Here is a 27529-nt window from a genome sequence, read left to right on the forward strand (position 1 = left end):
TAAATGAGATGCACGATTTTTTTTTTCAATTAAAACATTCATATGTGATAACTATGCAATAGCATCTTCACGTTTGATTGATTTTCGCGCTCAAATCGATAGACGCGTTATTCGGCCGCAACGAGCAACGCGGGGAAACTAGGAGGATTTTCAGCGAGGGAAATAGTTTAACATCGACTTTCTCTGTCAAAGTGAGCGTGGAAAGTAAGTCGAACACATTGAGTGTACTATACATAGCCGAAAAAATACAGTATGATACATAGTCTCACCTCACACCCCCACCCCTTGCACACATGCACTAGGTCATTGATTGATTGATTGATTGATTGATTGATTCATTCATTCATTCATGCATTCGTTCATTCGGTAATTCGTTCATTCGTTTATTCGTTATCTGTACTAATTACCTGACTTTCACACTTGCACACACTGGGTCATTTATACGTTGATTCATTCATTAACCCGCCTCAGCTAGATCGTATTTAAAATTCTAGGCTTACTATGTGGAAATAATGTATTTGCCGTTTTAGGGACCGACTGGTGTATTGCCCGTTTGAATTTGCATTTTGTGTATTACCTCCCTTATATTACTTTTAAGCATTTATTTATAAATATGACACTCATTATTCTATTTTATATATATTTTAAATGTAAACAATATTATTTATACGTTAATGAAAGTTTTTTTTAATACAACTATATACGTTATAAATAACACACCTTGAGACGATGAATAACAATAGCTACAGGTATCTGCAGAGCTGCAGTGATCAACAGTTCAAACAAAACCAAAAAAAAAACTAGTCTTTGAAATCGACCAAGGCGTCGATGAAATTGATGAGGGATATAAACGACTATACTGTATTTCAAAACAGGCAACAAAGGCAATGTTCTGTTTGCTTAAAAAGTCAAAATATTTATGTTTATCTATTGATTTACAAATAGATTTGTACAACAAAATTATCAAACCTATATTACTATACGGTTGTGAATGTTGGGGTTTTGGCAACAATTACATACTCGAAAAGGTCCAATTGAAATTTCTAAAATATATATTAAATGTTAAAAGTAGTACGCCAACATATATGATATATGGTGAAACGGGTGTTAAGCCTTTACAAATAGATATAGATTCACGTATGGTCAATTACTGGTCCAACTTGATCGTTCCATCATGTCATAAACTCTAACTCAGTATACAACGTCACATTGAGTAAATTCATGTATTCTGCCAATGTTAGAGCTAATGACTTCAAATGGATTAAACATGTTAAGAATATTTTCATCAAATGTGGTCTTATTAATGTTTGGCAAAGCCACGAATTTCCAAATAAAAAATGGTTACAAAAGAGTGTTAAGCAGAAATTGTCTGATTTGTTTTTAAACGAATGGTGCACTACTGTGAACTCTTCAAGTAAATGTGTAAATTATAGATTGTTTAAAGAACGTTTTGAATTTGAAAACTATCTTGTTAAAACACCGCCAAAATTATTGAACTATGTTATACGATTTAGAACAAGAAACAATCATTTTCCTATTGAAGTAGGAAGTTGGAGGAACATAAATATAAATGACAGAAATTGTCACCTTTGTGATTCAAATCGTATTGGTGATTAATTTCATTATTTGTTAGAGTGTAGTTATTTTACTAACGAAAGGCGACGTTTCATTGATAACTGTAATTTTAGAACTCCGAATGTATTGTCATTTAAACGTGTTATGAAATTAAACCCAGAATGTACTATGTTTTCAAAGTTGTGTAAATTCATGAAATGTATCATTAAAAAAGTCAATTATAGAATATAATGTACTCCTCTTTATACCATGATGTTAATTATTATTATGATTGAAATTCATTTTTCAAAGCCTCTCTATGTGTAACTGTATAATATGCTCATTGCAATTCTCATTTTGTCATGCATGTATGACATGAGTTTACTGAATAAACTTGAAACTTGAAACTTGATAATATCTAGAATTAAGTCAGCGAAGCTGGCACAAGAACGTGTACGGTTCGCATGAATTGTCTACATTCTTTCCTTGTCTGAGTGATAAATATATATTATTATGTTAACTTTGGCAGTGAGGGAAAGTTTCATAACTAATATATTAAGTTAAATTATTTATAAGTGAGTTCCGTATAGCAAATGCTTCTTTAATATATTTACAAACATTCATAATTTCCTTTTTATCACAAGATGCCAATAATTGATGGAATTTGAATACAGATGGATTAACATAGTATACTCGTTTTAGTTTTACGTAACTGACAATAACATGGACAAATACTTATGAGGTGATATTCATCCTCTATGTCCCTACTATGACAACATAAACAATATCGTTCGTTACGAGGTATATTATTACGTGCAATATTAACGTCCTGTTTGTATTCTTAACGGATGTGCAGAAACTCTAAATCTAACAAAGTATAAAAGAATAGCTGGTTTTGTTACGTAGCAGCTATCGTCGATAATTATTCACATATGTGACGTCACACATTGTGTATCTAAAAGGGGCGCCAAAAGGAGAACCCCGTTCCGATTTGCAGGTGATGAGAAGCAGTTTCCGAAAAAATTGACTATCGAATGTTGTATTTTTATCTGTTTACTAATTAACTAAATATAAGGTTATAATAATAATAATAAAAATACATTTAATTTTAAGCATTTACGAAAAATAAATAAACCCTACAATTCCAAATCATTATTTCTTTAAGGAATAAATATTTATTTATAATAATATAATTATAATAATAATTGTTAATTTCTGATAGAAACTTGGGTTTATATTCATTTAAGCGATTGTGAGCGTGAAATTAGCACGGCAATACTGTTCGCAAATATGTACATAATAATCATCGTTATTATTTACTCATTTAAGAAAAACCTTTTAGCCATAGATATGCAAATTATGTTCACACGCATGCGCAATTCGATGCGCGTGACGCCCCCCCCCCCTCCGTGCCAGTTTGTGTAGAAAATAAAAAATAAATATGAAACATAAAATAATAATAATGATTACTTACGTGTGTCGGTATGCATTTCAGCTTTTTATTGCCTAATAATCATATATTTGAATTACAGTGCCTTCTTTATGAAGGTCTGTAGAAAGTACCCGAAAAAGCAATTTGTTGGAAACTGCTTCTCAACCAGAAGTGTGGATGTTTTTTTGTGATTTCGTAAATAGGTGCATTTTTGGAGTGAACGTGTTAAAATCTGACTATATATATATATATACTTTCTACAATAGTGATAGACCATAATGTAGGTCGTTTGGTATCCTGGTTCTGAACAAAAATATAAAATTAAAAAAAGTCCTACCTACCGACCCTATTATTTTAAGAGAAGTTAGTGGAAACAAAATAGTTTTTGTTGCCCTAATAAAAACTTCACAAATTATCTCTGAAACTATTAATTTATGGCATAAGATTTAAATATATCTAATTAATCCAAATTCACGCTACAATGAACATGAAGACTTGAAGTGAATATTGAACGCCGTATTGCTTGTTTGGAAGTGGAGCAAATATGTCTGATTTAATTTTGAAAAGATGAGTTTAAATGAGATGTATGATTTTATGTGATAACTATTCACTTCATGTTGTATCGATCTTCGCGTTCAAATAGATACGTTTCCAAAACACACAGTTTTGTCATCATCATTATCTTCTTTAGGTGTTTCTTATTTTTCGTACAAACACTTGTATTTTGTAGGTAAAAATGAAAGTCATATATACGATGTAACTTAATGTAACGTATAAAAACACAAACAGCTATCATGATGTTTTGTTTTTAGTGAACATTTTTCATTACTTTTGTTGCGCCATTTGTGTAGAAAACAACCGGTATGGACACAAGATCGTTATTGGTTTATTATAATACTGTTTAATGTCCATCCATATATATATATATGAATGGAAAAGAAAAGCACATGTTTGAAAAAGATATGCATTTCAGTTTGACTTTCATTATTTTTGTTTAAAACTGAGCCGATTTACTTATTGGATTATTTTATCTTATTTTGCATGAAAAAAGGTAAGAAAAAAGAAGGACCAGTTTTAAAACAATGCTTTATAGACACCATAGAACGCTCCTGCAAAACGTTTTGTTTAAACTATTCCAAAGCGTCAGAAAACTTCTGAATTTTCTGATAATAACACATGTTTTGATACTTATCTCAATATTTAAGTCTTGAAAGACTCTTGTCAAAATTCGATTGCGTTGCATTAAGTCTGGATTTGAAATGAAGCATTTTTTTGCTCTATTTTGTAAAAATGTTTCTTGAATATGCTCATGCCTACAGTTATTTATCAATATCCAGCTGATATTACACATCACTATGTTTAAGCTGAATAAAAAAGAAGAAACATGTGCGCTTTTTTTGCATAGAACTTAACATGTTTCAACACTGTATTGCAAATATTCATCAGATTAGTGTCTTTATGAAGCATAAAGGAAGGATAACTATGGCCTGATGTATTTATTTATGTATATCCGACGTTAAATATTTTTTCTTGTTTCCTGTATCTAACATCCTTTTATTTTGAATACTTCTTTATAATAAAGGAATTTCACAAATATATCTGTAATTTTCATTACACGATCTGTCGTTTAAGTGGTTGCCAACAAGTGCTACACACTGCCCCTGTTGGTTTGGTTGACCAGTGTTCCATAAGATGCTGGCAACAGGATGTCCATTCAGCCACGAATATTGTTTGTTAGAACTGGGGTCTGTAGCCCCGACCCAGTAATCATGATCTGAAAGGAATATGACGATTTATTTGATCACATGACAAAATGCAATTTTCATTTCACTTTATTTGTGCAATACATATGTCACAAATGATGAAGTATTGGATGATTGGTCGAAGAATAAACACATCACTAGTTTCTTAGATGTTTTGTATTGACAGTTGATGTATGTTCTTAATATTTCAAGCTGTTTAAGTTAAATTATTACTCATAGTCCACATGGTCAACATGGAAGGTTTAGTTGAAACATGTTAATTATATAACTATTGTGAAACAAGTTATTACACCATTACATTAATCATTCTCGTTTGCACGATTTTACGCGAGAGTGTGATCTTGTGTTGTGGGGGAAGCCGGAGAACTCGGAGAAATCCCACTCGTCCGGCTTGGTGACCACAAACCAAACTCGCATGCGCCCAAGCCGGCAATCGAACCCCGGTCGCCTAGGTGAGGAGCGAGTGCGCTAACCACTGCGCTAACCGGACAACCATGGATATGATGGGTACCATTTCGCAAAACAATGAAACAGGAAATGAAGGAAATATAGACTCTGCCACAGTACGTTAAGAATATAGATGATCTCGCATGAGTAGTTTTTAATACGGAATTTATGAAAAGAATTTTAAAAATTATGTGCCAATTTACAACGCTAAATACATAAAACGTCGTTATATATATAGGGCGGCCATTTTTAACGTTCAACTTCGGACTCCACACAATTTGACCAGCCCAATTGCGTTAATATCTCCAGTAATGCCATCAATGCCGCGGGAAAAGATCAACCACTTGAAATCACTTCAAACGTAAAAAAATGAAACTCAAATGTCAACAATAACTTTAACATATCATAAATGAATTCTTTTTAAAATGTAAATTTGTTTTTACGGGACCTGCTGTCACGATTCAAACAAGAACAAGATCAATTATTTTCATATATACTGTTTTGCGATGATTCGCGATCCGAACATATCCGAAGATGTTGCGTTCATCGAATGATAACCGCAATTTCCGTAGTTCATTTAAGGAATGGAAGTTGAGGTGCAAATATTATATTAATGACGTAACGTTAATCTTTTAATATGGTTATTGCATGAGTTTAGATCCAAAATAATATTATGACGCGATTTTATGAAGGCGAATCCTGGATCAGCCCCTGAATGTTGCCGTTCAAAATGTAGATAATAACGTCTAAGAAAAATCGATTTGAAAAACTGAATTAATAATTCATAATTCCCAAACGATTTTTAGTCTTAAACGTTTGGCAGTGGTATAGTGATACAGCTGTCTAATTACCACTTACGAGATTGAAGGTTAGACAAAGTCCATTGTTATTTCGTATTGCTTCTTAAAATGACACCAGCATTAATATTAACACAGGAAGCGTATTCTAGATCATTTATATCAGTACTTGTATGAGAAACAACAGAAACAAGCTTAGTTGCAAAAAGTTTAAACATTAACCCGATTCAATGGTTCTAGGTAAACGCCAAAGACATAGAACACACACACAAAAAATCACAAACAAGAAACATGGAAGAACAACACAAAACTCCACGAACATCTCACAGCTTGCCTCACAATCAAGCTTAAATAAATCAATATAAACTGAACGGGTTTATAATATACATTATAGAATATTTGTACAGAAAAAAATAATTAAAAACAGCATTACTATTTTCTTAAACCCATGTTAGATGTTGAATCACATTATTTACCTATGATAATACATTTATTGACAGTTTTGATATGTCGATAATTCAAATACAATGCAGGTTTTTCTCTTTTTGGTGCTTTGGTTTCAATTCTTGCAAATATGGTGAAGTGAATAGCAACAACAAATCAGAAACATATTTTTTAAGAAAGCCTTTAAAACGAAAGCCCAAATGACATGCTACATCTTAAAATAAATAACAGTTTATAGTTGTAAATTTTGGGTCTACGACTGACCACTAGCTACAATGCCAATGCTTCAGACGATGTGTTATTGATATTGTTACAATGTATAATCAAACCTGAAGTTTATAACCTTGGAAAATACCCATAGGAGACTAAATATTGTTTAAAAATAACATTTCTTGAATAATGACCCACTGTTTAAGTTAACAACAAAATAAACGCTATATATACACGTTAATTAGTTTGAACTTAAAGGTTTGGAGAGATACTTACTGCCTTTATGGTGAGCCATTAGAGTCAATTTGGCATGGCTGTCCATAACAATCAAGCGTCCATGATGATCGTGTGTACAGTGTCGCTTGGCATTCTCCCAGCTTACGTGGACATCGACAATATGAACACAGAGACGAGTGTGTCCATCAACGTACAGTGTGTATCCAACATGCGTTGGGCAATGTGCTGGCGCTTTTGCTGAAACAGGAGATATGGGATTACATACTTCACTTCTTGCGCTCTTATTGAGCAGTATGCTACAGAAGTTTGAGTCATTCCAAATATTGCGTTGGGCAATGTGCTGGCGCTTTTGCTGGAACAGGAGATATGGGACTACATACTCCACTTCTTGCGCTCTTATTGAGCAGTATTCCAGTAATTCCACAATATCTCAACACTGACGATGATAATGAAATACACCTATTCTAAACCGTTGGAGAAGAACCAGTATTGTCTTTATATATGGAGTCAACCTATTTATACAACTTCAAGGACAACCGCAGAAGCATGAAGTGTTCCATGGTCTTGTTTGGTGGCACACAGATCGAAAGCCAATTCACACATTTGAACTTCTATTAAACCGTATATAATTCATACAGGGTCAAAGCCCCAGCTACATTTCTTTACAAACAAATACTTTTGTGAAATACTACATGAACAAGCTCAGAAGCAGAAGTTTACACATAAACCCGGTTTATTGGCACTGGGTAAACGCCAAAGACATAGAAACAAGAAACCACGAACAAGAAACATGGAAGAACAGCACAGAAATCCACAAACAGCACAGTGCATACATACTATATACTAAAAAAACTTGGTATGTTAATGAAGGATTGTTAGGTACCGCCCTGGAACGGTCAGTAAAATGAAAATTAACTGGGGTTTAAACCGGTTTATGTGCACAAACCTCACTCTTATCCCAACAATTCTAAATAAAGAAAAAAAGTAAAAGGTAAATCAAAGATCTTAGCAATGCAAACTATCGCGTAAACTTATAACCATTATCGGAGCCTACAACTGAATATGAATCCAAACACGCCAATATTGTTTTGAAATGTGTATATCTCATAGTGTCTATTGAATTCCATCTTTGTACATGCTCCTTTATTACATAAAAATAGGAAATATGTCATTAATCTACTTGAGTTTTCGATTAATAAAGAGATATTAGACTTGTTATTGTCTCCTGGAAAGGCGCACAATATAGGTTGATGCATTTTTATTATGAATTTTTAAAGCTTTATCATCCGACCTCTTTCACAGGGTGTTATACGGAAGCTTGGTGAACCTCGCCTCCGCAAAACACTCTAGGCTCGGGTTGGGATAAAGCTATCTAACATTCTCGGCCATAGAAAATACTTACAATTATATCATTGCACCAAACAATTGACAATAATGCTAAATCTTGATGTCTTGGGTCCCAATTAGTTTAGCTTGCAAAAACACCTGTTTGTATTTTATTTCGTCATTTTTTAACATATGCGATTTTTCTACAAATCAACTCCTGTTGATATCAGAACAATATGCGGTCTGTTGGGGCATTAATTACAAACAGTCTCATGTGTGAGTTCAGACTCAATACTCAAATCTTTTTTCATTGTTACTTTCCTTCTAGAAAAACATCAATGATCAACTAATAAAACTTGACTGTTTTACTTTTATCAGAATAGTTATTAAAAAAAAGATATAAATGAAATAAAGATACTTTTGGCTACCTGAGTTTAGACTCAGGCATAGGACTGGTTGTTTTCATTGACCCTGTCTTTTAAATAAAGAGACTCGATGAAATTACAAGCTAATTTGCAATGCATTCATTATATCTGGCCGTTGAGTTAATTAGGTAAAATATTTTGTGGCGTAGTGTGTCACCCAGTGTTCATCTATGCAAAACTTTGACCATTAAGAAGGTCTTATTCAGTTTTATTTTCATCCGCATTGTTGTAAACTCAAGATTAAGAAAGTAGGCAACAGAGTCCACCACATCTAGGCAATACCTAAATATGGATAAACACATGTAGTTCATGACAAAATTGGCGAAACGATTAAAACTATACACAGTGCCAATATTACACAAGGTGCCAATATTACACAAGGTGCCAATATTACACCAATATTACACAAGGTGCCAATATTACACAAGGTGCCAATATTACACCAATATTACCCAAGGTGCCAATATTATACAAGGTGCCAATACTACACAAGGTGCCAATATTACTCAAGGTGCCAATATTACACAAGGTGTCAATATTACACCAATATTACACAAGGTGCCAATATTACACAAGGTGCCAATATTACACAAGGTGCCAATATTACACCAATATTACTCAATGTGCCAATATTATTAAAGGTGCCACTATTACACCAATATTACTCAAGGTGCCAATATTACTCAAGGTGCCAATATTACTCAAGGTGCCAATATTATACAAGGTGCCAATATTACACAAGGTGCCAATATTATACAAGGTGCCAATATTACACAAGGTGCCAATATTATACAAGGTGCCAATATTACACAAGGTGCCAATATTACTCAAGGTGCCAATATTACTCAAGGTGCCAATATTACTCAAGGTGCCAATATTACACAAGGTGCCAATATTATACAAGGTGCCAATATTATACAAGGTGCCAATATTACTCAAGGTGCCAATATTATACAAGGTGCCAATATTATACAAGGTGCCAATATTATACAAGGTGCCAATATTACACAAGGTGCCAATATTATACAAGGTGCCAATATTACACAAGGTGCCAATATTACTCAAGGTGCCAATATTACTCAAGGTGCCAATATTACTCAAGGTGCCAATATTACACAAGGTGCCAATATTATACAAGGTGCCAATATTATACAAGGTGCCAATATTACTCAAGGTGCCAATATTATTCAAGGTGCCAATATTATTCAAGGTGCCAATATTATTCAAGGTGCCAATATTATACAAGGTGCCAATATTATACAAGGTGCCAATATTATACAAGGTGCCAATATTATACAAGGTGCCAATATTATACAAGGTGCCAATATTATACAAGGTGCCAATATTATTCAAGGTGCCAATATTATACAAGGTGCCAATATTATTCAAGGTGCCAATATTATTCAAGGTGCCAATATTATTCAAGGTGCCAATATTATACAAGGTGCCAATATTATACAAGGTGCCAATATTATACAAGGTGCCAATATAATACAAGGTGCCAATATTGATACTAACGTCATAAAAACTTTCTTTAAAATGAATTCTACTGAATAATGTATTTAAATGATTAAACATATATCTTAACGTTTTAATGTTTAACCACTGTGGAATTAACCAAAGTCTACTTGTTGTGGAAGGCGTTGTTGATGTCGCCGTTGTCTTGGGTGTTTGTTTTGTCGTAGCCTGTGTTGTTGCTATTGTCGCTGTTGTTGTGAATAACGATATCGATGTTGAAGTTGTCTTCAATGAAGTCGTGGATTTTGGAGTTGTAGCTGCATTGGATGTTGCTGCTGTTGTGTGAGGATTTAATAGACGTTCGCAGATGGTGCGATATTTCCCAGTGCAATATGTATCATACCAGCGGTTATTGTCAAGTCCATTTATCAGCACACATTGTTCATTTGGATTATAACCAGGTTCATCAGCTCCCCACCTTTCAAATTCTAAGGGTTGACCATTCAGCCACTGAAATTGTTTGCCGCTTGTAGCATTGAAGGCGTGAGCTCCTATCCAGTAATTTTCGGCACTTTGTTGTTCTGGTTATAAACAAAGAAACGCAAATAAGTGTTTGGAATGGACCTTAGTGTTGCAATAAGTAAACAGCCGTCACCACCTGTAAAGTAACACTGTTTCCTTTTGCTAACATATATTCGTATGCAAGTTCAAACCAGTAAGCTATTTGTCAGTTGCTTTATTTTGTTGAGCAAATATCAAATCGATAACTGGTTTGCAATTACCCTTTAAAGTGTCACGCCATTAAAAAACCAGTTTATAAATCGTCTTTTGGCTCGTTTGCACATTTGAATAGATGATCTGACTGGGTTATATACATCGTTAGATAAACACATTGATACAAAATGCAATTGTTTATGTTCTTTCGAGCCCATTACTCCCGGAATTTTGAGAAACGTTTGGAATACTTTATACTTTATATTTATTGCGAAATTGTTCAACCTGACCTTTTGTTACATTCAGAATCACATCGTTCACGAAGACGGACTTTTCACTGGTATCAATTACAATAAGTTGGTCTCCTATACTGTTGCAGTACGCCTTTGCATCACTGAAGGTGAAATTGCTTGTTTCTACAAGTAGTATACACACCGACGAAACACTGTCGAAGATGTGATTTGGTGGACATTCTGAATAAAAAAACAACAACAGTTGTTAAAAACACGCATAAACAACTATTGTTAAGATTGAATTTCCGTCATGGCGAGTTTTGTCAGTACTGTAAAACATGTTAATGGAACATTTCACTGAGAAAGCTGATCCACCCATATCTTATGAGGACAGTTACATAGTTTCTATTATTATACCTCACGTGACCTGCCCACGTTAATTTCTCATATACCCGTCATGGGCAATGTCGTTCTGTCACACACTGACAGTACCGTTTTGACCGGTTGACATGATACTGTCACATAGCACGCGCGTCTAAAAATAGGAATTTTTTGGTTTCCAAAAGTCTGAGGTGGTAAGCGCTTATAAAAATGTGTTGTAAATCTGGGTACAACCGGTGTTTGCATTATTTCTAAACGACATTTGCAGCAAAATGACAGCTAATGTAAACAAACAATAATTACAGAATGATTTGAATAAACGTGAAGGTTGTGTAATGGTAAAAAATATTTATATAAATGTAACTGTGTTCGGTATAATAAAATAAATATTGCTTCGCCTCGGGAAACAGTATTTCCCTCATGTTGACAATATGAACTGTCACACTGGAAGCCATGCAATATTTATATACTGTCACATGCGCTTGGTTTAGGGCAGCGTCGTGATATTTCAGTAAACACACATTGGCTCGATGGTTAAGAACTTTGTTAAAATGTACAACGGGATTATCGACATCTTTGTTAACCTTTAATGGTGATCTTATGCTCATATATTTAAATAAAACAAGTACAGCTGAACTGGTTGTTTCCACCCTTGTTAGCTATACTGAAGATCACCTTAAAGATGCACTCTTACTCCCGAAAAAGATTTACCATAAATAATACAATTGTTTTTATATACCAAAAAGAATAATTGTCGAAAATAATGGTTCTTATGAGAGATGCCGAGTTTAATTTGAAAGAAAGGTGTAGAAATTATGGTAGTTCTATCTTATTAGACTATAGAAGATCACAGAAAATCTTTAAGCAATCATCAATCATGTAATATTTTTGTGTTATCAGCTATTAAATACACTCGGTTACAATCGTATGTTCAGTAATTAATATTTGCATAAATGTATTATTAAGTATGTAATTAAAGCAGTATCACTCAAACTTTATATTTGTTATACATGTGTATGTATTTATTTTGAATAAGAGCATCACTTTAAGTGTATCTGTGAAACTTACAGAGCAATATTTATTTGAAAGTTAACAATGATGACGTAAACAACTTAGTTACTTAAACAAAGTTCTGAACAATCGTCACATTGTTTAGAATGATTTTATAGATCTTAATTTTGATTTCTGCGATTGAAAGTACAGGGATAAGCCCAGAAGCCGGAACCCTTCACTGATCTGGAAAGCAGGGCCCAAAGAAGTAGAACTAGATCTTTAAGACCAAAATTAAAAATATTTAGAAATCTTGCTTGCAAGCTGTGTTATCGCTTTGATTACAGTCGAAACCCGTTTGCTCGAACTCCTAAGGACTGGCAAAATTACCTCGAGCCTCGGAAAATTCGAGCAAAGCGGGAATTTCTACTATAGAAATAAAGAAATCGGTCCTTTACACCCATTTCGAGCCAATAAGGAATTCGAGCTAACGGGGTTCGTCTGTAATTCACTCGCATACTTGTGTATATTGAATCACATTTATTTATCAAAAGCCACCGATATTTATACTTAAAACATCATTCATGAAAATTTAAACTAAAACAAGACGTACTAATTAGGCAACATTTTCCAACTACCGTGCACTATAACAGTAACTATGCACTGGTTGTAAAGATATGACCACTATCTATTGAGCTATAGAATTCTATTACAGGTAAAATAAAACAATAAAACTATCAAATAGAATGCTATACAACTAAAAAAGCTGTTAAATATTATAAGTATTTAACATTAGGTCTAAGGTTTCACGCAAGGTCAAGCACAAAAAAACAGGCAACTTAGCAAGTAGAATACCAAGTCTACATTTTCAACAAATCACAATACATTCACTCATTGATCGGCGAAAATGCCGCAAGCTTCGAAAATTTCAAGCCAAGCGGGAATGCTTACCTCCAGTGAAATGAAACCGGTCTTTTACATCAAGTTTGAGCAAACATGGTTCGATTGTCAGATTAAATAAAAAGTAATTTTTCTCACCAATATTACAAAGACCACAGAATCGAGAGCATATTAGTTTTGCATGGTCGACGTCCCCGCAAATATCAATTATGGAATTCATTCTGGCGCAGTCAATAGACGGATCATCAACGCAGTCTGACGCTGAAAAATGCAAGCTAGGTCATCAGAATTGAACAAACATTTTTAAACACTGAATATGCAGCGACTTGAGTTAATACTAAATCTATGCTCTTATTTTCATCGTTGAGCCATCACTTGTAAAACAATAGTTTCCGACCAAACAACATACTTACAGAAAAAAAACTGGCCAAACATGATTTACAACTTAACTTAACTTGAAAACCTTTTGTATTTTCACATCTTATATTTAAATCGTTTTCTACATAGCTAAAGAAACTACACATGCTTAAGATAAATATATCATCAAAATAGAACATTAATTGAAACCCTACGGTGAAAAGATCTTGCCAAATATTAAACACATAGAAAGATGGGCTTTAATTTGTGTAAGTCATATAGTGTAAGTCAGTTTACTACATAAAGCTCATTTGAACATTTGAACCAATATAAATTTGATTATTCTCACGTTTATTATGAGCGCACAGTTGTTTGTTACAGAGTTGAGTAGAACAACATTCGTGGCAGGATGGAGAGCTCCTACCAAGTTTGATGTCGGTAGATCGTCGACCAACCAGACCCGGGCTAATCAGAGAAGACACCGTACAGTTCTGAATAATAACAAACGTGTAATACAAAATGAAAACTGCAGAGACAAACTAAGGCAGCAACAGCAGCCCCAAACCACTACGGCCATGTTAAAACGCGCTGGTTTGCAGTGCTTGAGCTTGATGATGATGCAATTTACCTATGAAACGGAGATTTAAATAAAAGAAGTAGGATAAACACTTTATGTGAAGCAGGGATAACCTTTTTTGAGTCACCGTTGATGCCATTGTTCTGACTGGAAATCTTTTTAACTGTGTTCCATTTTGAGGAGCATCAAGTTAGACTTGAACTCAGAACATATTGTGTGAGAGGCCGACATATTACGACTAGACCATGTCTTACCAATAACGCTATTGACACCGAATATGTTATCTTACCTGGTTGTTCACACATCCAAGAGTAGAAGTCTCTCCTTCAGTTTGGTGGAAGCACGACTAAAAAAATATAAGTGAAACATTTTACAGCAGAATCAGTGAGGCACATTTGATTAAATGAAATTGATTTTGATCACAGGTTTGTATTTTGTTGAAGAAAACCGTCGCTTCAATAACAAAATGGCTTTCATGGTAATACAGATGGTGATAATTAAAGAAGTCCAACTTCAACACAAATTATTTATTTATGAAACAACGTTTCGGCCATTCGGCCTTTATCAGGTTGTATGTATATAATGAACAGGAAATGACGTCAACATCAAATGACGTCAACGTTGATAACGTCAAAATATAGCATACATTTTTGCGCAAAATAATGTCTGATAGGATCTATAGAGATACAATTATACTGGTAAAATGCAATATAATGCATAAACAAACATCAATAAACCAGTATAAACTATGCAACATTAAATAGGTTAAAAACAGTTATAAACCTGATTAATTTTGTGATTTTTTTGTGTGATTTTTTTAATTCTGCAAGAAGAATTAAAATAATATTTTTGAATTCATACCAATAGGAATGACTGTGCCAAGAATGTGCATCCATTTACTCTCCTTTAATAATCGTTTCCAATTGTTCTCAATTTTATCAATTGGCATAAAAGAAAAATCATTGATACTGTGGTCAGGATCATTAAAATGTTCAGACACATTTGTATATGAATCTGGAAAATGCTTTATATCAAACTTATGACTGTTCATTCTCTGACTACATTTTTGTAGTGTCTGACCAACATATTGCTTTTTACATTTTTTGCAATTGATAACATATATAACACCTGTTTTATCTTAAATTCTTTGCAAAAGTATGTACTTGAAAATTTGTCATTTTCAAAAATAGTACAACAATGTGAACATCTGGATCTATTACATTTAGTAACGAACCCGTTAGTGACAACATTTGTAAGTTTAGAATTCACAAGTATATCTTGAATATTTTTATGCCGCTTATATGCAACAATTGGTAATACGTAGTGAGATTTATACCTCTTCTGTAAATATTGTATTTAAGTTGAATATCCCGCTGTCATGAAAATACGTGGTAAACGTTGTATCATTTCGGTTTATATTTTATTTAAGTGGCATTTTCCCCTATTATTGCAATACGTGTTAAAATGTATACCTCTCCGGCTGCACATTGCGTTGTTGTGTTGCAGTCCTGAATGTTGGCAACATGTTGACAATTGAAGCATTCCAATCCAAAACTCCCTGTCGCATTATTACAAAATATAAACCTCTATTCCATTAATACAAATCTCGGTCACTTTTTATACAATATATGTATAATAATCAATGAAAGAAAATATCGTATGTCTTGAATTCCATTAAACGTTCTGTGAGGATATTTTTTTTCTGTGATGGTGCTTGTAACACTACATTAACAATAATATTGACACAGGTTTGCAACCTCTCCACTGTCAAAACAGCGATTTAAGTTCAAATTCTTAAATAAAGTTTACATCAACCCTAATAGACCGTTAGTATACAGTGTATAACGTGCAATATATTAGAACCTACCGCTGACAAGAAATCCCAGAAAAAGTGTAAATAGCAAAATGCTTGGAAGGACGCCTGTAAAAATAATTAAAAACATTTGAATATGGTTTCGGCTACATCATTACAGCTGAGCAAAACGAAGAAGAAGCAGTTTGATTGGTAAATAGGCTACCAAGTGTACCATGCCTTTCCTAGCTAGTTTGGCCACGCTACCTATACCGACCTCTTCGTCTTTTCTCAGACTACCTTGCCCCTATAATTAGATATGTAATCAGTTACGTATACACTTGATGAACAATGATAACTGGGACCGAATGATACATGTTTTTATGGTTCAGTAATCAATGTTGGCGACGAGACATTAACTGCCCATTCCGATGGATATGTAGACTAATTTATACTCCCACTCGGGCAAGGCCCATTCGGAGTGTGCTCCGATAAAATGAAAGTTTTTTTCAGGTTTTCGGGGCAAAGTGCACAGGCAGTATGTGACTTTAGTTAGAGCTACTAAGGTTCTTTAACGTGCACCGGTGTATAACACTGTCACACGGTACATATATCGTCCCTCCTGGAAAACGATTAGTACTTTATTCTTTTTATTTGCGGCGGGTAATCGGACATACTATTCCTGGATTGTCAGTCAAGTGCGTAGCCACTTTTCCACGGATCTGCTACAATCTGCCGATTCCGGTGGTGCTGTGTAAGTTTATTTATACCCACACTCGGGCCTTGCCCATTCGGCGAGTGCTCCAATTAGATTTATGCCTTTGGAAAATAGTGCGGACAGTATGTAACCCAGGTTTCATGGTTCTTAAACGTGTACCCGTGTATAGCATTGTCAAAGGGACACACAAGTGTGTTGCCACAAGACCAAGTATTGGCCCACTCCTATGCCTCACCCTACTTTTTTATTAACTATCATCACGTGACCAAAACAGAATGTTCCATTTTAACAACACTCTTGGATGAACCTTATATATATATATGAATTCAATTATAGATTAGGGGTTTCAGGTTCACTTATCTATAGAATAATAGTTAACCATTAAGAATATAGCTTCATGTTATATCAAGTTATAATTTACCACTAAGTTAAGATTAAACAATAGATTTAACATTAGATACACAAAATTGTCCTGCAGAAGTAATAACGGTAACAGCGAATGCCGTAAATGTCAAATACCTTTACTAAATCATGTATATTTGTGTTTTTAAAAATATCAAGAATATCAATATATTGCAAAAAAGTTTCAAAAACACTGAACAACTAAAGTTATAGCGACATTGAAGTTGTTTGTCCTTTGACATTACATATAGCTAAACAAATGCAGCAGTAGTCGGCTAAATAATATGGACACACATTTTAGAAGTGTAACACTATGCAAACCGAATAATTAATTTCATATATGATTGATATATTGGTACTAAAGAATGGGAAAGCATATAAATCTGAAAATAAAGTAGTTGAAACTTACGTGTCCTCATTTTGTTTCAATCTGATAAGATTTGAGTGCTGAATTAGAATGAATTAGTACTGTTGAAGGAGTGACCTGGTATGTAGATAGCAGGTCTTCATAAGTACTGATAATATAACTGCAGTTTTTAAAATTGATTCTTTAACTTCTTGACTTGCCCCTTTAGTTTAAATTGTATCTTAAATCTATATATACTTCAACAAACATAAACAACAAATTATATCGTCTCATGTAAAGCTTTAATATACGGGGGATGTTTCCTGTGTACTGTGATTGAGCTTGCTACGTTCGAGTATTGCTCGAAGAATCATTCGCATGACTATAAAGATACCAAACAGTTTGTTATATGACACTTTGTTCCAAATGCTCCTATTAATTGATACTAAACAGGGGCTTGTTCCGGATTTAACGTTAGAGAGGCACACCTTCCGTCATGCGCCACTTCCTCTGGACCCATGAACATAGGCTCTTAACATGGCAAGGAGGTTTAAAAGTCCTTCCTGATTAAGATATTGGCCTACCTTAGTCTAAAATAGCACTTTTTGCGTGTTTTATGCATTTTCACTCTACAATATTGACATAAAGTGTTCACTAAGGCAATTTAAGGGGGTGCGCCGTGTGTATTCATTCCTGGATCCGCTGGAGTTAACACGTGTAAACACATAGGATTAAGAAAACTGAAAATTTTGTTATCAAAATCTCACTCCTGGAGCATGGACATTTGCCCAAAATCTCGTTCGTCTACGGAAACTCAATGGGGGTGTACAATATGACAACACAACTGAAACATAACTGGTACATGCAACAACCTCGTCAGTCAATGCCAGGCACCCCGGAAAAGTAAGCTTAATTAAATGTTTTTAATAGCAATTGGTAATCTTTTAATGAACACAAATAGGATTTTCGCAACTTGCATGTTTACATGGGTGTTCACGAGTTTGTAAAGCTCCTCTCACAAATTTACGAAAGCCTGTTGCAGTTTGCGTTCAATTTGCAGAACGATTAAGTGGTCTGATTTTCTCTTCCTGATTCAAGAACCCCAACCTTAATCTAAAGTCTAACCTTTGCCCCAACCACGGACCCAGTTCAAACATAAGCATGCACTTTATGCCACAGAACAAGCAGAAGAGGATTCCAGTCGGAGAGAGAAAGTGACTGAGTGGGTAGAAATAGTTGAAGGTTGAAGGAAAAAAGGTCGAAAGAAGTCAGAGTGAAAGAAAATAAGGGTTCAGTGAGAAAAAATATTTTTGCTTCAGAGAACTTCTTTTTTGAATAAAATATATCATTGCATAAGACATTTTTCATCGATTGTGTACGACATGATCAGAAGGAACATATAGATATTAAAATATATTAATCAACCTTTGTATAAACACATATCAAATCATTGACAATATGGCTTCATAAACATCGTGTTGCTCAGGCAAAGTAAGTGCCTGTTGTCGTAGTATGGATCACGAAATCGGTTTTTAAGATAACTTCCAACAATTTCAGGTAAATGACATGTCAAAATGTTAAAAAACGAAATGTTTGAGAATTTCACTCGGCATTGAACATTGCCACACTGGTCAAAAAGATTCCGAAAACACAGACCGTCACTTGCAAGGATTGTTTGGATTGTTACAACATCTCTGTCTGTTCCATAGTCGATCGCCACATGCGACTTGGCACGTTATGCACTCTCACCAACTCAACTATCCCCTAGCTAAGTTACATGCAACCTTTGCTTTACTTTGTATGTATCATTACTAGAACATGTATATTAGTTCAAGATGTTACCAGAGTAAGTAAGAAGCAGTTAAAGATAAAGCAAAATTCAAGAGCTTTCTTAGCCTTCTACCTCATCTACTATATATAATTGATTCATATGAAATATAATTTGTTACATCTTTTCCTGTTTCCATCTTGTTGATTTTATGTTTGAATTACAAACATAAGTCCAGAATAAGTTTGTTTGGCGACTATACTTATGCTGATATGTTCTACTGTTTTTTGCAGGTGAGCACTGATGAATACAAATCATTGATATTACGTCATCAGTGTTTTTCGAATATAATATGTGAGTATTACCATTTCTGTCTGGACATTATACCGACCAAAGTATGATTATAACGACGTAATCCTATCAAGACTGTGCGAGAAATAAGGAAGGTGGTGGCTAGCTACCCTGTAACATTCAAAGCAGTTTCGCTACATTTACCAGGATTACTCATCATCTAAATAATATCTGAAACAAGACCAATGGCCTGTTTGTCTGCCCTTGACCAAATTGCATACCTAATTTTTGGGTGTTAGCAAAAGATTTAAGGAATGAGGCTACTTTTTGTCCTTTTATGGTAGCATTCTTAGTAATCTAGACGGGTATATATTTATTCAACTCTTTGCGCTTGTTGATATCCATGAACTGCAATAACAAATAGCTCACTCCATACCCGTTTTTTTTTCCATTTCACTATTTGTACCGGACTAAAATTGTATTTTACTTGATCGTTAGTATTTTACTGGACCCACCCTTGACGGTCTTATGACAAACATTTTTAACAATAAAACATCTGTCGTATCTTCTCAAATATACCGCACATTACGTTCATATTCCATTTTGTCCCAAAGGTAATATGACAAAGCTCAGTATCTTCTTCCCAACTGTCCCATGCCGTACTTAAGTGATAAAGCCGTTAAGATACTGTTTACTGCCTCTCCTTAGTTAATAAAACTTGGTGTCTTTTTGATGTCTGTCTGTCGCAAATCTGCCAGCCAACATGTGTTTAATGTTTTGAACCGCAGTAAATAGATTGAATTCACATTTGCTTTATTTTCGTTGAATAATGTGCGTAGTCAAATATGTTTTCTTAACGAAAACCCACAGGTATAAACTAATACAGTTTTTATCTAAAAGCGCACGTTGCGGTGAACGTCGATGCAGGTGTTCGAAAAAATCCCTCCTTAGAACTATTGTTTATAAAACTATTTGTTATTTGCATTTTGTAAATCGGTTCTTTAAACCAAATTTGATAGCAATATTTTGAGCCAATGTGTTAATATAAGTATATATCTCTTTATTAGTTTAAAAATAGATTCAGTTGTAAACATTACAAATCGTGCAATTAAGACGCGGCCTCCTTATAACAGAGTTAAGATGATCAATAAAAATGAGTACACGAACTCATGGACTATATTTAATACCATCTTGAGCCTAAGTTTGAGTCACAGGATCAGAAATCTGAAATGGTACGTTAACAACAACAACAACAGCAACAACAACAACAAGCTATACCTACATCGTGCGTAAAGTAAAAATCAGTATATATTACCATAACTCTGTTTGAAGGTTTTAAGACCATACTGGTATAAATAGATTCATATTTATATCTTATTTTACAATGTATTCATTTTGCTAATCATGTGACGTTTTGGGAAAGGCTTTAAATGATGTTGAAAAATCTACTATTTTGCCTTTTGTATAATATAACTAGTATACAACATGATCAGTAAGAATGGAAAAAGGCCAGTATTCAACGTCCATTGTTGTCACTTCTTTGAAAGGAAGGAACCGGAAAACATCGTGAAACCAGGTGAATTTCCGTAGATATGCACATCAAAAAATGTCATGATGTCAACTGTTTCTTCTTTTTCTAAATAAATAGCCGATGTTAAACTGCCAGATTCCCATTCATCCCCATTTCCAAAATACAGATCGAATGATGCAACACAGGTATTGTTTTTTCTGAGACAAAAGTCGCCATCATCTCTGAGTTTTGTCGAAGCTCGCACAAGTATTTTTGCAGAAAAAACATAAGAGCCGTCATAAGGGGCTGTGAAAACTGATGTTGTTGCATTGTAGGCCGAACCTATATTCTGTACCACTGTGTCAAATTCAATACGGTTGTCTGCGCCAACTGTAGAACTTGTTGCTAAAGTAGCCAGGAACACAATTGCATCTATAAGAAAAAAATATCAAATGAGCCTTTATTTATTTGCATGCTTAATCATTAACAATTTTACATATTTGATTTTCCTGTCATACACAACTTTTATAGTTAAATCTGTAAGAGGACTTACATTAAGGTAACTTGTATCGATAACAAAAAAATCTTTTTTAACAATTTGTACGATACCTCAGGGTCAAACATAACACAATTACAGTATTTCCATATGTATGGAAGAAACACCAGACAAGATAATTCTTTCCCAAATCAAAGAATTAAAGCGCAAATATAAAATAATTTAGTTGATACATTTGCGTTTCATCCCTCGTCCTAAAAAACACTCAAATAAATTACCATGACATGGTATGTTGTTGCACAGCTCAAACGTTTCCGACATGCCAACACAATAATATCCCAGTAAGGATGGCTTGGGATTGTTACAGTATCTCTGTCTGTTCTGTAATCCACCGCCACATGTGACAGGGCACGCCGTCCAGTCTTGCCAGTCCGACCATCCTCCATCTAAAACAAGCATTGTGAGAGACGAGAAAGGTAATACCTATTCATTCCTTACACAAGTGCAAAACATTGACAAGCACAGAAGCAAGAAATAGAGGCCTTAATTAACTAGAAATATATCTTATTAGGATCAACAATATGACCATAATTAAAACTTTCAATTGAATTGTTAATGATAGTGCTTGTTTTGTAACCGCTAGGTAGTAATGATGACAACATATTAACAAAAGCCACTACTAATTGCATACCGATGACAAACAATACAACAAACTTTCCATGTGAAAACTAAAATTATATTTTTTACTTGCACATGGCTGCTCTTGGCATATCCTGTCATCTCTGGACTCCCCAAAGCAGTGATCACCATTCAGTGCAGGATAAGGGTTAGAGCACGACCTGTCACGCCTCTGGATGCCAACGTCACACGTGGTTGAACAAGAGCCCCATGGAGACCAAAGGCTCCACCCACCGTGAACTAGAATACATAATACCATTTTAATACGACTTGTTAGTCCATAGATTCAAAGATCTCACTGAAAAATAGACCGTGGAGACTTCACCCACCATAAACTAGGGCAAACAGTGTCAGGGTTGTTAATATTTCAATATGATCTATCATTTGGCAGAACTCTAATACCATTGAAGACGCGATCCCTCTGGACACCAAATGCTCAACCAACCGCATATTACAATAAACTGTGTCCATCACGTGTCAATATCTCAATAGCACCCGGACCAAATGACAACATAGGACTTGTCCAATAGTTAAAATAAACAGGTAATGTCATGATTATATATTTATATGGACTACTGCACGATATGCCTCTTCCAGGCAAAACTGTTCAACCGAATTCAATACACGAAAGAGATGACTGCGGAAATATTTTGGGCTTTTTCGTAAGCATCACAACGTCAACCATATACATTCTGTAAATAGTTATGCAAAACACTCTTTGTACCTGGACATGGGTTATTCGTGCAAACTTTCGTCTCCATGTTTGACTCAACACAGTCACGGCCTCCGTTTTCAGGCGCGGGATTGGTGCACGTGCGATGACGTGATTGTTTTCCGTTCGAGCACGTGGCGTCACATCTGCTCCACCGAGACCACGACGCCCAGTTACCATCAACTGTTATAGAACAGGTTCAGTAAACTATTTTGAAGAATGCTATTCTACTCAAATATATGCTATCAATTCGTTTAGCTTTAAATCAAAGCACTCGAAAACCAGTTTATCATTAGCAATGCATGTACAATATAAATTAGTTTTCTTCATAACACACACATTTAAATACTCAATGTGATATACTATGAATAGAGAGGAAGGCTCTCAAAAAGAAGATTATATACCTATATTACAAAGGCCACAAAACCGAGGACAGATTAGTTTGGCATGGTGGACGTCCCCGCAAACATTTAAAAGGGTATTCATCCTTGCACAGTCGATGGATGGATCATCAACACAAATTGACGCTAAAAATATGTATTAAACATAAGGCAAACTGGTTGATACACTGAAAATGTAATGAATCCCTTACTATACTATACTATACTATTTAATATATGATGCTGATTGGTCCCTGTTAAGAACAATAACTCGTCTAAATTATACTTTTCTACAGAACGACCCGCTCAAAATAATGGATTTGTATCAATGGCAAAACACAATTTACACCCTTACTTAAATTGAAACACCATTCGTATGTAAACATCATGTATTGATGTTGCTACTTTTCTGCAACACCAACCTGACTACTAGCACATTATTTAACAATATCATCAAAGTGAAATATTTACCACGGCGTGGTGAAAGATCTTGACAACTTGACGACTTTAGAAAGATAAGATTTATTTTGTGTAAGCCATATAGTGCCAAACACTTCACTACATAAAATCATTTCAGCTTTAGAACCGACTCTAAAATATAATGAAAATTGCTCACGTTTATTATGAGCGCACAGCTGTTTGTTACAGAGTTGAGTAGAACAACATTCGTGGCAGGGCGGAGAGCTTCTACCAAGTTCGATGTCGGTAGATCGTCGACCAACAAGACCCGAGCCAATCGCAGAGGACAACGCACAGTTCTGTTCAACAAATTTGTAATACGACATAAACTATCCAGAGACAAAACCAGACAGCACAAGCAGCCACCAAACACTACAAATCATGTAAAATATAGTTGGTCCGGCAAGCTTGAGACTATAAAAAAATGATTCACCCCAAACAAACGGGAATTAAAGTGAAATTAATTAAAACACAAATGCTTTGCTGAAAACTGAATGTGAAGACAGCGATTAAAACATCTGATCGCCCTTGAGCCGCTATTCTGAATGAAAACTATGTTTACTTTTTCATTTTCAGAAGATTTTAGCTGAACTTTAACCCACGGCATCTGAGCTGAAAGGCGAACACCTGACAACATTTCCTACTAATTACCCAATCGGAACGGAATATATTGTATTACCTGGTTGTTCACACATCCAAGAGTAGAAGTCTCTCCTTCAGTTTGGTGGAAGCACGACTACAAAATTAAATGAAACGTTTACAGCAGAATCAGTTTGGCCATTCGTTGTAAGATTAATACTTCTTCGGTTAATCTTTTATTTAAGTGGCATATCCAGCTATCATAGCAATACGTGGTAAAATGTATACCTCTCCGGCTGCACATTCCGTTGTTGTGTTACAGTCCTCCATGCTGGCAACATGTTTGCAATTGTAGCATTCCAATCCAAAACTCCCTGTCGCATTAATACAAAATTCCGTTACGTTACTACAAAATCCGTGTCATATTAATAAAAACATATTTCAAAATCCGTGTCACCAGTGAGATATTTTTTAATTGTCTTGAATTTGATTGAATTATTCTGGAAAGGTCACAATGTAACCGTTTTTTTTTTCTGTTGCGTTTGGAGGTCATAACACTTGTCTTCACTTACACACGTTGTATTGTGTAACGTCTTTATTGTGGAAACAGCGATTTAAGTTCAAATTCTAAAAAAAAAATATTTCTCAATCTAATAGACCGTTAGAGTACAGTGAATAGCGTATCTGGTGCTTTATAATATTTTTAGAACCTACCCTTGACAAGAAATCCCAGAAAAAGTGTCAATAGCCAATTGCTAGGAAAGACCCCTGTAATTATAGTTATAAACATTTGGATATGCTTCCGGCTACACCATACAAGCTGAGCTGAAAGAAATAGAAGCAGTTTGATTGGCAAATGTCATAGCCAAGTGTTACGTTTGTTCCCTAGCTAGCCCGGCCACGCTAACTGAGCCAACCTGTAAACGTTTTCTCGCACTGCCTTGTCACAAAAATTCAAAATGTATTCAGTAATATATACCTTTGATTAACAATGATTGCTGGCGAAACCAAATGATTGGAAATCATTAATATGATTCAAGAATCAATGTTTAATTATCCCAATAATGATGCGAAAAACTACAGAAACAAGCTCAGTAGCAAAACGTTTAAACATAAACCCGGTTTAATGGCACTGGGCAAACGCCAAAGACATAGAACAAAAAGCAAAAAATCACAAACAAGAAACATTTGAAGAACAGCAAAAAAACAACAACCCACAAACAACACAGTGCATACATACTATATATAAAAAAATAGGTATGTATATCAAGGATTGTTAGGTACCGCATTGGAACGGTCAGTAAAATGTAAATTTACTGGGGGGTTAAACTAGCCAAACCATAGAACGTACGAAGGTGAATAACTACAACACCTATATGCTTATCTTCAACCGGACCAGTATACAAATGTTCAAAAACCAATCTCACAATATATCAGTGAATCCCACATCCCCATTTTTATGCTTGCATACGGGTAACCGAACCCTTGGCCTAGTTCCGTCCGTATCGCGATGACATGCAAAGAGGCCAATTAGATACCCTACGGATTGTCTGATCCTGAAGACAAAAGGCAGTAGTCCTATATATAAACGCGATGCTCATTCATCGGCGTCGACATGAACTGCCCATTCCGGTGGCTATGCAAGTTTGTTTATACTCCACTCGGGCAAGGCCCATTTGGCGAGGTCACCGATATGATTGTTTGTCATATAGGGTTTTGGAGCATGGTTAGAGCTACATTGGTTCTTTAACGTGCCACAGTGTATTACGTTCCCTCCTGAAGACTATTATATATTTTAACTGACATTAATGTCAAGTTGAATATTATTGAAGTCATCCGTGGTTCATGAGACATTGCGCCTTCGTTTACTAAATGTATCTTAGTCGTCCGTGGTTCATGAAACACCGCGCCTTCGTTTATTGAATGTTTTGTTGTCGTCAGTGGTTCATGACACACCGCGCCTTCGTTTATTAAATGTATTGTTGTCGTCAGAGGTTCATGACACACCGCGTTTTCGTTTATTAAATGTATTGTTTTCTTCAGTGGTTCATGACACATTGCGCCTTCGTTTATTGTATGTATTATAGTCTTCAGTGGTTCATGACACACTGCGCCTTCATTTATTGTATGCATTATAGTCTTCAGTGGTTCATGACACACTGCGCCTTCGTTTAGTGTATGTATTATAGTCTTCAGTGGTTCATGACACACTGAAATTATGCAAAAGGGGCGTTTAATCATCTCCGAAGAAGAGAAGAAATATTAAAATGCTTAAAACTTATTTTTCAGATTACAATAGTTCGTACTTTGTACATATTAAATACTATACTATTCATAAATTCATAAATGATTGTTTTCCGAGCTCCGGAATTAACGATTCCGGAAACGTCACACAAGTTTAGAACGCAGCATTTTGATGGATTATAACTATAGAGCCATACTAAAAGGACTAAGCCAATGCGAGTTGGCCTTTGGCATTTCATATAGCTAAGCAAATGCAATAGTCGTCGGTTAAATAACATGGACACATCTTTTTTAAGTATAACAATATGCAAACAGAATGATTAATTATTATTGATGATTTATACATTGATACTTTAGTAATAGGAAAACGCAAAATCTGAAAATGAAATAGTTGAAACTTACGTGTCCTCATTGTGTTTCAATATGATAAGATTTGAATGCTGACTTATTATGTATTCGTCCTGTTCAAGGAGCGACCTGGTATATAGATAGCAGCTCTTCATAAGTACTGATAATGTTATTGCAGTTTTGAAAATTGAACTATAAACCTTGGACTTGTCCCTTTATTTTGAGTTGTTTCTTAAATCGATATATACTCATGGTTCAACGCATAAAAATCAACAACAACATTTATATCTGTTCATGTGAAGCTTTTATATACCGAAAGGATGATTCTTTGTACTGTTATTGAGCTTGCTACATATATACGCCCCAGTACTGCCCTTAGAAAAGTTCGTGTCATTATAAAGATCATTCGATCGCTTTCGCTTTGAGGCCAGAAGGTGTGCTTAATAATGAGAGAACAAATAATAATGCAGAAAAAATCAACCGTAAACCTACATGCATATTAAATACTCACAAATTACTACATAATAAAATAAGCTATTTCATCTTATAAATTTTTATTAT

The 27529-nt window shown here is 34.8% G+C and overlaps 1 protein-coding gene across 1 annotated transcript; it reads right to left on the minus strand.

The window, feature by feature from the left end:
• Nucleotides 1-4471: 4471 nt before the first annotated feature.
• On the minus strand, nt 4472-27138 carry LOC128241662 (uncharacterized). Its single transcript, XM_052958683.1, has 10 exons — nt 27023-27138; nt 25087-25144; nt 15718-15799; nt 14535-14591; nt 14018-14159; nt 13450-13572; nt 11098-11280; nt 10264-10674; nt 6924-7121; nt 4472-4760 (listed from the first exon to the last, which is right to left on the minus strand). Exons 1-10 carry the CDS (start codon nt 27030-27032, stop codon nt 4558-4560), a joined length of 1467 nt encoding a protein of 488 aa, XP_052814643.1. The 5' UTR covers nt 27033-27138; the 3' UTR covers nt 4472-4557.
• Nucleotides 27139-27529: the final 391 nt, after the last annotated feature.

The sequence above is a fragment of the Mya arenaria genome, chromosome 7 (genome assembly GCF_026914265.1).
Source record: "Mya arenaria isolate MELC-2E11 chromosome 7, ASM2691426v1".
Taxonomy (NCBI): domain Eukaryota; kingdom Metazoa; phylum Mollusca; class Bivalvia; order Myida; family Myidae; genus Mya; species Mya arenaria.

Coding starts and splice junctions, on each gene's coding strand:
- LOC128241662 (XM_052958683.1), bottom strand. Junction 7,122..10,263: donor AACAACGCCTTCCACAACAA/GTAGACTTTGGT, acceptor CTCCTGTTTCAG/CAAAAGCGCCAGCACATTGC. Junction 4,761..6,923: donor AATGGCTCACCATAAAGGCA/GTAAGTATCTCT, acceptor TATTCCTTTCAG/ATCATGATTACTGGGTCGGG.